This window comes from Macrotis lagotis, chromosome 2, assembly GCF_037893015.1.
Source record: "Macrotis lagotis isolate mMagLag1 chromosome 2, bilby.v1.9.chrom.fasta, whole genome shotgun sequence".
In the NCBI taxonomy this organism is placed as follows: domain Eukaryota; kingdom Metazoa; phylum Chordata; class Mammalia; order Peramelemorphia; family Peramelidae; genus Macrotis; species Macrotis lagotis.
In genome coordinates this window covers 278,277,852-278,291,629 of record NC_133659.1, presented here as the reverse complement: position 1 = coordinate 278,291,629, position 13,778 = coordinate 278,277,852, and the positions used below count along the sequence as shown (strand labels likewise).

At 41.2% G+C, this 13,778-nt stretch overlaps 1 protein-coding gene and 1 long non-coding RNA gene across 3 annotated transcripts in view; one reads left to right on the top strand and one right to left on the bottom strand.

The window, feature by feature from the left end:
* Nucleotides 1-2,939: 2,939 nt before the first annotated feature.
* The window catches only part of LOC141514995 (uncharacterized), an 80,583-nt gene continuing 69,744 nt past the window's right edge, over nt 2,940-13,778 (bottom strand). For both annotated transcript variants that reach the window (XR_012476187.1, XR_012476186.1), the window contains exons 3-4: nt 8,639-8,761; nt 2,940-4,434 (exon numbers count right to left, since the gene is read on the bottom strand). This is a non-coding gene — a long non-coding RNA (uncharacterized LOC141514995). The remainder of the gene's footprint in view (nt 4,435-8,638; nt 8,762-13,778) is intronic.
* LEMD3 (LEM domain containing 3) overlaps nt 13,340-13,778 on the top strand; it is a 286,239-nt gene continuing 285,800 nt past the window's right edge. Inside the window, 1 exon segment of the mRNA XM_074226213.1 lies at nt 13,340-13,777. Coding sequence (XP_074082314.1) covers nt 13,340-13,777 — 438 coding nt within the window.

Sequence of the window (13,778 nt, the reverse complement as noted above, 5' to 3'; positions counted from 1 at the left end):
AGACTTGTTCAACAATTGAAAACTATTATAATAGAACTCAGTGTGTTAGTTTTAAAAGGTTTTCATCTATCTAATCTTTCCCTCCTCCAATTTAACCTCAATAAAGCTACCAGATTGATCTTCCTTTTTGCATATATCTGGTCACATATCTCATTCCTCTGCTGAAAATTTTTTGGTGGTTTCATATTGCCTAACAAAATTTTCAACTCCTTTGCTTGTAAAGTATTCCATAAACAGCAGTTACTACCTTTCTAGATTTATCTAATACTATCCCCTCCCCTCTCATGCACTCTTATTACTGCCAACATTTTTGTTTGAATAGTAATACTATTCCTGATTTTTTAAAAATTCTTTTGACATTAACGCTTTCTGACATATTTTGCCAAATTCTCAGCCAATATTTTAAAGATAATGTTGCCTCCAGTATTTAGAATTTCCTCAGTATTTAGAATTAATCTTGACAAGGCAGCTATATGACACAGTGGATAGAGCACTGGCCTTGGAGTCAGGAGGATGAGAGTTCGAATTCAGCCTCAGACACATGATACTTACTAGTGTATGTGACCTTGGAGAAGTCACTTCACCCTGATTGCCCCAGATCCAGAGTTATCTTCAGTTGTCCTGATTTCTATCTGGCCACTGGACCCAAATGGCTCCAGAGGAGAAAGTGAGGCTGGTGACCTAGGCACAGCAAGCATTCCCCTACTCAAAGCCAATTCATGTGCTTGTCTTGCTATCATCACTTCCCTCATATCGCGGTCTTCTTTGAAAATGAAGGACAAAAAAACATCACTTGTACAAAAATATTCATAGCAGCCCTGTTTGTGCTGGCAAAGAATTGGAAATCAAGTAAATGTCCTTCAGTTGGGGAATGGATTAGCAAACTGTGGTATATGTATGTCATGGAACACTATTGTTCTATTAGAAACCAGGAGGGATGGGAATTCAGGGAAGCCTGGAGGGATTTGCATGAACTGATGCTGAGTGAGATGAGCAGAACTAGAAAAACACTGTACACCCTAACAGCAACATGGGGGTGATGTTCAACTTTGATGCACTTGCTCATTCCATCAGTGCAACAATCAGAGATAATTTTGGGCTGTCTGCAATGGAGAATACCATCTCTATCAGATAAAGAGCCATAGAGTTTGAACAAAGTTCAAGGACTATTCCCCGTAATTTAGAAAAAAAAAAACCAGATATCTTATTGTCTGATATTGTTATCTCATAGATTTTTTGTTTCTTCCCTAAGGATATGATTTCTCTCTTATCACACTCAATTTGGATCAATGTACAACATGGAAACAAAGTAAAGACTGAAAGATTGCTTTCCATGGGGGCTTGGGGGGTGGGAAGTAAGCTTGGGGGAAAAATTGTAAAACTCAAAAATCTTTAATAAAAAAAAAAAAGAAAATGAAGGACAGACATTATTATCATCATCTTGGTAATTTTGTCTTATCAAGTGTAATTTTGATTTCCTAATGCAGAACACTGGGGACTGAGGTATCAAAAGTCATAGATCCATTGTTATTGATAACAAATCTCTTTTCCACATATTTGTTGTCTTCCAGCTAATTTCATCTTTGAAGTCCTTAATAGTGGTATTCCTAGTTTTCTGCAAAATTGTTTTTTCTATCACTTTTCACCATTTTGAGAGGTTATTACTATTTCTATCACTCATATGCAAATGAGTTTGCTTTTTAAACTGGTTTCGATCCCTGTGTGATGCTAGAAGAGTTTTTAGTAACTACTTCATAATGAAGCTCATTCCATTTTCAGGTCACTCTACTTATTTAAATAGTTCTTTATCACGAGCCCAAATCTTCTTTCTAACTTCTATTCATGGGTCCAAGATCTATTCTTTGGAGTAATTTAGAATAAATGTAATTTGTCTTCTGCATCTTAATCCTTTTTAATATTTGAAAAGATCGATAGTGCTCCTTTCTACACTAAATTATACTTCATTCTTCCAACCTATTCTTAACTGATTTTTTTTTCAGATTCCAAATAAAATTCTTTCTTCCACAGAAACCTTTCCAATATTCTTTCAATTGTAATGCTTTCCCTCTTTTAATTATTGCTTATTTATCCTGAAATAGCATTTTGGTAAATATTTGTTTGTTTTTCTCTCCCATTGGGTTGTGAGCTCAAGGTTTAGGGATTGTCTTTTACCTCTTTTAGGCAAAGACTTAGTAGGTGCTTAATAAATGTTTATTGATTGACTTGGTCACTTTTTTTAAAATTTTTATTAAAGATATTGAGTTTTACAGTTTTCCCCCAATCTTGCTTCCCTACCCCACCCCCACCCCACAGATAGCACTCCGTCAGTCTTTACTTTGTTTCCATGTTGTACCTCGATCCAAATTGGGTGTGATGAGAGAGAAATCATATCCTTAAAGAGAACAGAATTCTCAGAGGTAACCAGATCAAACCATAAGACATCTGGGTTTTTTTTTCCGAATTAAAGGGAATAGTCCTTGTACTTTGTTCAAACTCCACAGCTCCTTATCTGGATACAGATGGTACTCTCCTTTGCAGACAGCCAAAAATTGTTCCCAATTGTTGCGCTGATGGAATGAGCAAGTCCTTCAAGGTTGAACATCACTCCCATGTTGCTGTTAGGGTGTACAGTGTTTTTCTGGTTCTGCTCATCTCACTCAGCATCAGTTCATGCAAATCCCTCCAGGTTTCCCTGAAATCCTGTCCCTCCTGGTTTCTAATAGAACAATAGTATTCCATGACATACATATACCAGTTTGCTAAACCATTCCCCAATTGAAGGACATTTACTAGATTTCCAATTCTTTGCCACCACAAACAGGGCTGCTATAAATATTTTTGTACAAGTAATGTTTTTACCCTTTTTCCTCATCTCTTCAGGGTATAGACCCAGTAGTGGTATTGCTGGGTCAAAGGGTATGCACATTTTTGTTGTCCTTTGGGCATAGTTCCAAATAGCTCTCCAGAAGGGTTGGATGAGTTCACAGCTCCACCAACAGTTTAATAGTGTCCCAGATTTCCCACATCTCTTCCAACAATGATCATTATCCTTCCTGGTCATACTGGCCAATCTGAGAGGTGTGAGGTGGTACCTCAGAGAAGCTTTAATTTGCATTTCTCTAATAATTAATGATTTAGAGCATTTTTTCATATGGCTATGGATTGCTTTGATCTCCTCATCTGTAAATTGCCTTTGCATATCCTTTGACCATTTGTCAATTGGGGAATGGCTTTTTGTTTTAAAAATATGACTCAGTTCTCTGTATATTTTAGAAATGAGTCCTTTGTCAGAATCATTAGTTGTAAAGATTGTTTCCCAATTTAGTACTTTTCTTTTGATTTTGATTACATTGGTTTTACCTGTGCAAAAACTTTTTAATTTAATGTAATCGAAATCATCTAATTGGTTTTTTGTGATGTTCTCCAACTCTTCCTTAGTCATAAACTGTTCCCCTTTCCATAGATCTGACAGGTAGACTAGTCCTTGATCTTCTAATTTGCTTATAGTATTGTTTTTTATGTCTATGTCCTGTAACCATTTGGATCTTATCTTGGTAAAGGGTGTGAGGTGTTGGTCTAATCTAAGTTTCTTCCATATTAACTTCCAATTATCCCAGCAGTTTTTATCAAAGAGGGAGTTTTTATCCTGGTGGCCTGACTCTTTGGGTTTATCAAACAGCAGATTACTATAATCCTCTCCTGCTTTTACACCTAGTCTATTCCACTGGTCCACCACTCTATTTCTTAGCCAATACCAAACAGTTTTGATGACTGATGCTTTATAATATAATTTTAGATCTGGTAGTGCTAAGCCACCTTCGTTTGCATTTTTTTTCATTAAGCTCCTGGCAATTCTTGACTTTTTATTTCTCCATATGAATTTAGTTACAATTTTTTCTAGCTCATTAAAGTAATTTTTTGGAATTTTGATTGGTAGGGCACTAAACAGATAGTTTAGTTTTGGTAGAATTGTCATTTTTATTATATTAGCTCTACCTATCCATGAGCAGTTGATATTTGCCCAGTTATTTAAATCTGATTTAATTTGTGTGAGAAGTGTTTTATAATTGTTTTCAAAAAGATTCTGAGTCTGTCTTGACAAATAGACTCCCAAGTATTTTATACTGTCTGAGGTTACTTTGAATGGAATTTCTCTTTCTAGCTCTTCCTGCTGTTTCTTGCTAGTCATATATAGGAAAGTTGAGGATTTATGGGGGTTTATTTTATAACCTGCAACTTTGCTAAAATTGCTAATTGTTTCCAGTAGTTTTTTAGATGATTTCTTGGGATTCTCTAGGTAGACCATCATGTCATCTGCGAATAGTGAGAGTTTTGTCTCTTCCTTCCCAATTCTAATTCCTTTAATTTCTTTTTCTTCGACTTGGTCACTTTCTTCTGGGAATGCTCCAGATTTAGTATTCTTAAAATGTTATCCTAGAAATGAAAACAATACTTGAGAAGTAGTTGGACCATTTAATATAACCTAGGCTTGTATTAGCTTTGGGGACAGGCAACTCTTTTGAATGACAATGACAGCAGAGAGCTGGAGAAGTAGATTTCCCCCATCCTAGTGCTGTTGATTTAAAAAATAAACAAACAAATATATATATATATATATATATATATAATTTCATTAAATATTTCCCAAGTACATGTAAAACAAGCTAACACTCATTTAAAAAATTTTGAGTTCTAAATTCTTCCTTTTCCTCCATCCCTCCACACCCATTGAAAAGACAGGCAATAAATCAATTATACAAGTGAAGTCATTCACAAGACATTACCATATAGCCACACTGCAAAAAGAAAATGTACACACAGATAAGATAAACACAGAAAGTTTTAGAAAGCATACTTCAATTGTGCAGTTATTGTAAAAATCTAATTGAAAGTTTCAATTTTCATTCATTCTACAAACACTCATTAAATTGAATACTGCCTGGTCCTGGGCAAAGATGAGTTAGATGTGAACGCAAAGTGGCTACATATGTCCTGCAGTTGTGGACAGTAGCCTTCACTGTGCTTTTCTGAAAATCAAATCCTACAAAGTAGCCAGTCCTTCCCCTGTCCCATAGGTTTCCTAGTCTTAGTCCATATATAGAATTAGCTGAAGAGAGATAATAGTTGAAGTCAGTATGGATAATGTCACTTAGGAGGTTTAGGCATGAAGACAGAATCTTGATGATAACAATAAGGGTATGGGATGAGGAGTCAATAGAGAAGTAGAGAAAGGTCAAAAAGGTAGAACTGGAAAGGCAGTCACAAAAAACAAGGTAAAAAAAGAACCTTAACTGTTTCAAAAATAGCATTCAGTATGAGGACTGATAAAAAAAGAGTCAGTGCTTGGTAATTAATTGGTAATTACTGATCTTTGAGAGCATAATTTCATTAGGGCAGTAGGAAGCAAGGCCAAATTACATTAAGTTGAAGAGTGAATGATAAAATCACTAAGGAGGGTTGGACATGAAGATATAGTTTTGATGATGACATTAAGGGTATAGGAAGCAGAGTCAATAGAGAAGTAGAGAAAGGTAGGTCAAAAAGGTAGAACTAGAGAGGGCAGTCCCATAAGACAAAGTATAAAAGAACTTTAAATGTTTCAAAATAGTTATCCATTGCTTGGCAGTTGATTGGTAATTAGTGACCTTTTGAGAGGGTAATTTCAATAGGATGAGAGGAACCAAGGCCAAATTACATTAAGTTGAAGAGGGAGTAGGTTAGGAGGTATGGTGGCAGGGAAGGTGGACTATTCTTTTCAAAGGTCTGGAACAGAGGGAGAAATGTCTTCTCCGAGTGGATGAAAGCAAAATACAGGTTAATCAAATTTGTCTTAGTATTAATATTATACTATGGGGATGATAACAAGGTATTAAATTAACTGTTCAGGTCATGCCAGTGGTTCATTTATGAGGTACAAATAAATACCTGAGTGAATCAGAAAGGAGCAACTATACGGGAGAATTATGAACTACACCCCAGGGTGACTCTTAAAAGACACAGTTCAGTTAGTTTGAGGCACTCCAGGCATCCTATTGGCTGCAGTAGATAGAACATGGCTTGGAGTCACAAAGATTTGAGTTCAAATGTGACCTCAGATATTTATTAGCTGTGTGACCCTTGGCTGTCCGCCTCAATATTCTCAACTGTAAAATTAGGATAATAGTATTTACCTCATAAGATTGTTCCTGAGGAGTAAGTGAGATGCTATTTGTAAAGTACCCAGCAAGGAGCCTTAGTCATTCTTTTTTTTTTGCAAGTCAAATGGGGCTAAGTGGCTTGCCCAAGGCCACACAGCTAAGTAATTATTAAGTGTCTGAGGATGGATTTGAACTCAGGTACTCCTGACTCCAGGGCAGGAGCTCCATCCACTGGGCCACCTAGCTGCCCCACCTTACTCATTCTTAATAAAGACTTGTTCCCTTCTCATTTTCCTTCCTGATAGCAAGACTGCTTGGGCAGATCACATAAGGAGTATAAGGACAGAAGCCATGCTACTGATCCATAAGGAACACATAGTTAGGGACACTCACTCATCCAACCCAGGGTAAACTGAGTGCTCAGTCTTTTACTTCCTGAAGATCAGGTTCACTCTTAGTAGGATTAAAATTTCCTTGAGTCCCTGCAGTACAGAGGCCATCTTACACTTCTCCAAAGAATTTCTGAGCCAGGCCAATGTCTGTATTCACCCTCTCTCTAGGCCAAGCGGGTCAACTCTAACTATGTCCTTCCCAAAGCCTTCAACACAGATTGTAATTCTGTACCTCCTTTTCCCCTTGGGCTCCCTAATAGAAGTCCAAAGCCTTTCCACAGGAAAGTCTGCTTATCTTTCTAGATTTTAAATATTAAAAAAAAAAAAAAGGAAAAGAGAGATCTAACATTGAGATGAGTACAGTCTCCTCAGGCTGGTGACAAAAAATGTCAGGGAGTTAGATCCTTACATACAATTTCCCAGAACAGATAAGTAATGTTTGTATTAGGAAATCCGTCCACACAAGGTGAAGAGTAGGATAAAGGAGGCAAATAGGAGTGGTTGAACAATCTTAACTCATCACTGCCACAGTGATTTCTACGCTTTCTTTGTTCTTGTAGTTCTGAATAAATCTTAAGTTTTAAAATTTGTTTTTCTTAAGTATATATTTTTTATAAACCTCAGCTCACTTGAGGTTTTTAGCCTTCTAGATGCTAATCTTAAACTGCTGCTACTTTCTAGTAGATCTTTTGTTATGTATGTGTCCCCATCTAGCTAATTTCTGAGGAAACAAAAGCAACAGGATCTCCTGAGAAAGGAATGGTGGGATTAATTTCCACAACTTCAACACAGTGAAAACTGTCTATCACTCATATGCTTTTTCTTTGAACTTAAGAGTTGGGAGCTTCTGGGCCAAATAGTTATCAGAAACTACCCCCTTGTATAACACAGAGAATCCTAGTCTTTTAGTTCAAAAGCAGTTTATCTTACAACTTCAGGTTCAGTTTACCTTTTATAATGGTGGAAGGTTTGACTTAGTTCTTCCTGACCAAGGTCAGCTTTCTATACATTAATATCATTACACTGAATCACATCTTTGTAAAGAAGAAATGGTCTTACCCATTAATCAATACTTGCTCCACCCTCACACACTATCAGGAAAAAGAAGCAGGCAACAATTAAAGAGATAGGAAATGAGTAGTAAGTAGTGACTAAAGTCCCCATCTCCTCTGCTTTTGGATTGATGAAGAAATTTCTGGATACTAATAACATCTAGATCTAGTCCTATGGCTTCTAAGGTTTACAAAACACTTTTCCTCACAACTATCCTATGAAATAGATTTGTGCAAGTATTAAAACAACCCGTTTTGTTGTGGTTCAATTGTGTCTGACTCTTTGTTACCTCATTTGATGTATTCTTAGCTGTAATACTGGAGTGGTTTCTCATTTCCTTCTCCAGTTCATTTTACAGATGAGTATACAGAGGCAAAGAGGTTAAGTGACTTGTCCAGGGTCATACAGCTAGTAAATATTTGAGGTCAGATTTGAAAACCCCATTTGACACATGAGGAAATTGAAGTTAAGTGACTAAATGATAAACTTATTATTAGAGCTTAAATCTGAATCCAGGTGTTTTAATTTCAAGAACAGTTATCCTTTTCATTACTATTAATAATACCAACTTACCCACTATACATCTATTAATTCTTTCAGTTGATTTCTTAATTTTTTATTATTGTGACTTACTTATATTTCTTTGTATTCCTCTTATTTATCATTTTAATGCCAAATTTATTTTGTTCCATTGATATACAATTATTTGGTCATTTCCCTACCATAGTACATAAAAATTATTTCAGATTTTTCATCATTGCAAAGCTATAAATATGTTATACATATTTATCAATTTGTGTTATATAAATTTATAAATACAGGTGCTAATACTGAGTGTCTCAAATGCCTTAGTGCAGCTATAAGTTTTAGAAACAACTTTAAAAAAAACAATTTTTGAGTATTGGAGAGTTAGAAGGAACTCAGAGGTCAACAAGAATTTCAGATAGGACAAACACAAATTGGTCATTCATCCTCTTCTTGAGGATCTCCAAGGAGGGGAAACTTCCCAAGACAATCATTTTACTGTTGGCAATTCTAATAGTTAAGAAGTTTTACCTTAAATCGAGACAAACATTTTTAAAATGAAGTACATGCCAAAGATGATTTTCTGAGAAGAATGAGGAGCAAATAAATCCAGGAAACATTCCGGTAGTCCTCACTAGCCCTTGCAGTAAGCATCTAAGAAAAGGGAATAGTAATCATAATAATAATATTGCTTACTATTTGCCAGGCCCTGTGCTAAGTGCTTTACAATTGATGCTTAGAGAATGCATTTTGCTGCCTCCAACAACCTTTTTATTTATCTATGTTAGATAGACTCCTAGTGCCCTTTTTGCATTCATCTTCATCTACCTATTGGATGACTACTAGAATGCTGGAATAAGGTATCAGCTGAATAAAATAGCTAACTGGATCTTTTCTAACTTTGAAATTCAGTGATTTCATTTGAAGATACACAATTTGCACAGTCATGGAGTCATGATGAGGCACTAAAGCATTTTGTTGCTGATGTTCCAGACATGGAATTGACAGTACATGGGTAAGGTAAGTTTGTAACCATTTCTCCCTCTATATGTAAAACAATATGTTTCTAGTCCCAAAGTTTCAGGTTTAAATCCTCAGGGACAGGATGAAATTTAAAGTTTTTGTGTGACTAAATATTCTTTGGCAGAATATTCAGGAGATTGAAAAAGCAAGTCATCTGTGGTTTTCAGGGCAAACTTGCCACCATCAGAAAAAGCCATAAATGTCAGAACTTTTGAGGGGGAAAACAGTATGATCTTCATTATCAAGGCTCCTCTCTTCCTGTAAATTCTTTACTCATAATGACCTCCCAAAAGAGGTTTTGTAATCTCCTCTGGATTATCCTCAATGATCTCAAAATAGTCAAAAATCCTTTAAGAGGTCCTCCAAACCAGACTCACTTAATTCACCTGCCTTTCAAAAACAAAATAAGGCTGGACTTTATTTAATAATTATAATATACAATTAATATTTTATATATATATATAATACTGAATAATAATTTATATAATAGGGTCCAGAATGATGGGGGAGGGGGGAAGATTAGGGGCCTGGCAGCTGCCCTAGAAAAGGTTAGCTTTGGACCACTCCAGTTGGCCCCCAACCCACCAGTCCTCCTCCTCCTCCCGTTTCTTCTTTCCTTTTCTTCCTCCTCCTCCCTCTTCTTCCTCTATCGTTTTGTCCTCCTCCCTCTTCTTCATCCTTCCTCTATCCTTTTTTCCTCCTCCTCCTCTTCTTCTTTTATCCTTTCTCCTCTTCCTCTATCCTTTTTTCCTCCTCCCTCTTCTTCCTCTATCCTTTTTTCCTCCTCCTCCTTTCCTTCTTCCTTTATCCTTTTTCCTCCTCCTCTCCTTCCTTTATCCTCTTTCCTTCCTCCTCTCTCCTTCCTTTATCCTCTTTTCTTCCTCCTCTCTCCTTCCTTTATCCTCTTTTCTCCCTCCTCTCTCTCCTTCCTTTATCCTCTTTTCTCCCTCCTCTCTCTCTCCTTCCTTTATCCTCTTTTCTTCCTCCTCTCTCTCCTTCCTTTATCCTCTTTTCTTCCTCCTCTCTCTCCTTCCTTTATCCTCTTTTCTCCCTCCTCTCTCTCCTTCCTTTATCCTCTTTCCTCCCTCCTCTTTCCTTCCTTTATCCTCTTTCCTCCCTCCTCTTTCCTTCCTTTATCCTCTTTCCTCCCTCCTCTCTCTCCTTCCTTTATCCTCTTTCCTCCCTCCTCTCTCTCCTTCCTTTATCCTCTTTCCTTCCTCCTCTCTTTCCTTCCTTTATCCTCTTTCCTTCCTCCTCTCTTTCCTTCCTTTATCCTCTTTTCTCCCTCCTCTCTCCTTCCTTTATCCTCTTTTCTCCCTCCTCTCTCCTTCCTTTATCCTCTTTCCTCCCTCCTCTCTCTCCTTCCTTTATCCTCTTTCCTCCCTCCTCTCTCTCTCCTTCCTTTATCCTCTTTCCTCCCTCCTCTCTCTCCTTCCTTTATCCTCTTTCCTCCCTCCTCTCTCTCCTTCCTTTATCCTCTTTCCTTCCTCCTCTCTTTCCTTCCTTTATCCTCTTTCCTTCCTCCTCTCTCCTTCCTTTATCCTCTTTTCTTCCTCCTCTCTCCTTCCTTTATCCTCTTTTCTTCCTCCTCTCTCCTTCCTTTATCCTCTTTTCTTCCTCCTCTCTCTCCTTCCTTTATCCTCTTTCCTCCCTCCTCTCTCCTTCCTTTATCCTCTTTCCTCCCTCCTCTTTCCTTCCTTTATCCTCTTTCCTCCCTCCTCTTTCCTTCCTTTATCCTCTTTCCTCCCTCCTCTCTCTCCTTCCTTTATCCTCTTTCCTCCCTCCTCTCTCTCCTTCCTTTATCCTCTTTCCTTCCTCCTCTCTTTCCTTCCTTTATCCTCTTTCCTTCCTCCTCTCTCCTTCCTTTATCCTCTTTTCTTCCTCCTCTCTCCTTCCTTTATCCTCTTCCTCTCTCCTTCCTTTATCCTCTTTTCTCCCTCCTCTCTCTCCTTCCTTTATCCTCTTTCCTTCCTCCTCTCTCCTTCCTTTATCCTCTTTTCTTCCTCCTCTCTCTCCTTCCTTTATCCTCTTTTCTCCCTCCTCTCTCTCTCCTTCCTTTATCCTCTTTTCTCCCTCCTCTCTCCTTCCTTTATCCTCTTTTCTCCCTCCTCTCCTTCCTTTATCCTCTTTTCTCCCTCCTCTCTCTCCTTCCTTTATCCTCTTTTCTCCCTCCTCTCTCTCCTTCATCCTCTTTTCTCCCTCCTCTCTCTCCTTCCTTTATCCTCTTTTCTCCCTCCTCTCTCTCCTTCCTTTATCCTCTTTTCTCCCTCCTCTCTCTCTCCTTCCTTTATCCTCTTTTCTCCCTCCTCTCTCCTTCCTTTATCCTCTTTCCTTCCTCCTCTCTCCTTCCTTTATCCTCTTTCCTCCCTCCTCTTTCCTTCCTTTATCCTCTTTCCTCCCTCCTCTCTCTCCTTCCTTTATCCTCTTTCCTCCCTCCTCTCTCTCCTTCCTTTATCCTCTTTCCTTCCTCCTCTCTTTCCTTCCTTTATCCTCTTTCCTTCCTCCTCTCTCCTTCCTTTATCCTCTTTTCTTCCTCCTCTCTCCTTCCTTTATCCTCTTTTCTTCCTCCTCTCTCCTTCCTTTATCCTCTTTTCTCCCTCCTCTCTCTCTCCTTCCTTTATCCTCTTTTCTCCCTCCTCTCTCTCCTTCCTTTATCCTCTTTTCTCCCTCCTCTCTCTCTCCTTCCTTTATCCTCTTTTCTCCCTCCTCTCTCCTTCCTTTATCCTCTTTTCTCTCCTCCTCTCCTTCCTTTATCCTCTTTTCTCCCTCCTCTCTCTCCTTCCTTTATCCTCTTTTCTCCCTCCTCTCTCTCCTTCATCCTCTTTTCTCCCTCCTCTCTCTCCTTCCTTTATCCTCTTTTCTCCCTCCTCTCTCTCCTTCCTTTATCCTCTTTTCTCCCTCCTCTCTCTCTCCTTCCTTTATCCTCTTTTCTCCCTCCTCTCTCTCTCCTTCCTTTATCCTTCTTTCCCTCCTCTCTCCTTCCTTTATCCTCTTTTCTCCCTCCTCTCTCTCCTTCCTTTATCCTCTTTTCTCCCTCCTCTCTCTCCTTCCTTTATCCTCTTTTCTCCCTCCTCTCTCTCTCCTTCCTTTATCCTCTTTTCTCCCTCCTCTCTCTCCTTCCTTTATCCTCTTTTCTCCCTCCTCTCTCTCCTTCCTTTATCCTCTTTTCTCCCTCCTCTCTCTCTCCTTCCTTTATCCTCTTTTCTCCCTCCTCTCTCTCTCCTTCCTTTATCCTCTTTTCTCCCTCCTCTCTCTCCTTCCTTTATCCTCTTTTCTCCCTCCTCTCTCTCCTTCCTTTATCCTCTTTTCTCCCTCCTCTCTCTCCTTCCTTTATCCTCTTTTCTCCCTCCTCTCTCTCCTTCCTTTATCCTCTTTTCTCCCTCCTCTCTCTCCTTCCTTTATCCTCTTTTCTCCCTCCTCTCTCTCCCTTCCTTTATCCTCTTTTCTCCCTCCTCTCTCTCCTTCCTTTATCCTCTTTTCTTCCTCCTCTCTCTCCTTCCTTTATCCTCTTTTCTCCCTCCTCTCTCTCTCCTTCCTTTATCCTCTTTCCTCCCTCCTCTCTCTCCTTCCTTTATCCTCTTTCCTCCCTCCTCTCTCTCCTTCCTTTATCCTCTTTTCTCCCTCCTCTCTTTCCTTCCTTTATCCTCTTTTCTCCCTCCTCTCTTTCCTTCCTTTATCCTCTTTTCTTCCTCCTCTCCTTCCTTCTTCCTTTATCCTCTTTTCCTCCTCCTCCTCCTGCAAAAGGCCAGAGCTGGCGAAGTAACGTTTTTCTGGCCTTAAGACAGAAAGAAACCCATTCCTGGCAGGGGAGAGTGGGACGCGGCGCGGGCGGGGGGTGGGGGCCCGGGGCCGCCCCGGATCGCCCACGCCCGAGGCGGCGGCGGAGGCGCGGGCGGGTCAAGGTGCTTCCCGAAGGCGCGGCCCGAGCCGGGCGCGCGGAGCCCAGGCCGGGCGGGCCGGCGGGCGGGGAAGCCCCCTCCCCGGGGACGCGCGCGCCGAGCGTCCGCGCGCCCCCAGCCCTGCCCTGCCCGCCCCGCCGCCGCCGCACCTTACGTGGACCCTTCCCGCTCAGGTGAGTCCTTCTCGCGCCTCCCATTGGCCCAGGCGCCGCCGGCTCGGGAAGGCCAACGCCGACGGGTCTAGTTCAGGGTCTAGGGTGGGCGCGTCACTTCCGGTAGCGCGGAGCTTGTAAAACACCCAGGAGGGAAGATGGCGGCTGCAGCGGCGGCCTCGGCGCCCCCGCCGCTCTCGGACGAGGAGCTTTTCTCCCAGCTGCGCCGCTACGGCCTGTCTCCCGGGCCGGTGACGGAGAGCACCCGGCCCGTCTACCTCAAGAAGCTCAAGAAGCTCCGCGAGGAGGAGCCGCCGCCGCCGCCGCAGGAGCCGCCGCCGCCGCAGGAGCCGCCGGCGCCGCCGCCGCCGCCGCCGCCGCAGCCGCCGCAGCAGCAGCAGCACCGGCCCTGGGGCCGCGGCGCCAAGACGCGGAACAGCAACAACAACAACACGGCGGCCGCGGCGGCGCCGGGGCCCGAGGCGGGCGAGCTCTCGTACCTGCGGACCTCGTGGGCGCTCGGCCGCGGCTCGGCCCCGGCGCCCGATCACCCGGCCGGGGCCGCGGCGGCCGCCCCGGGCCCGGGCCCCCGCCGCC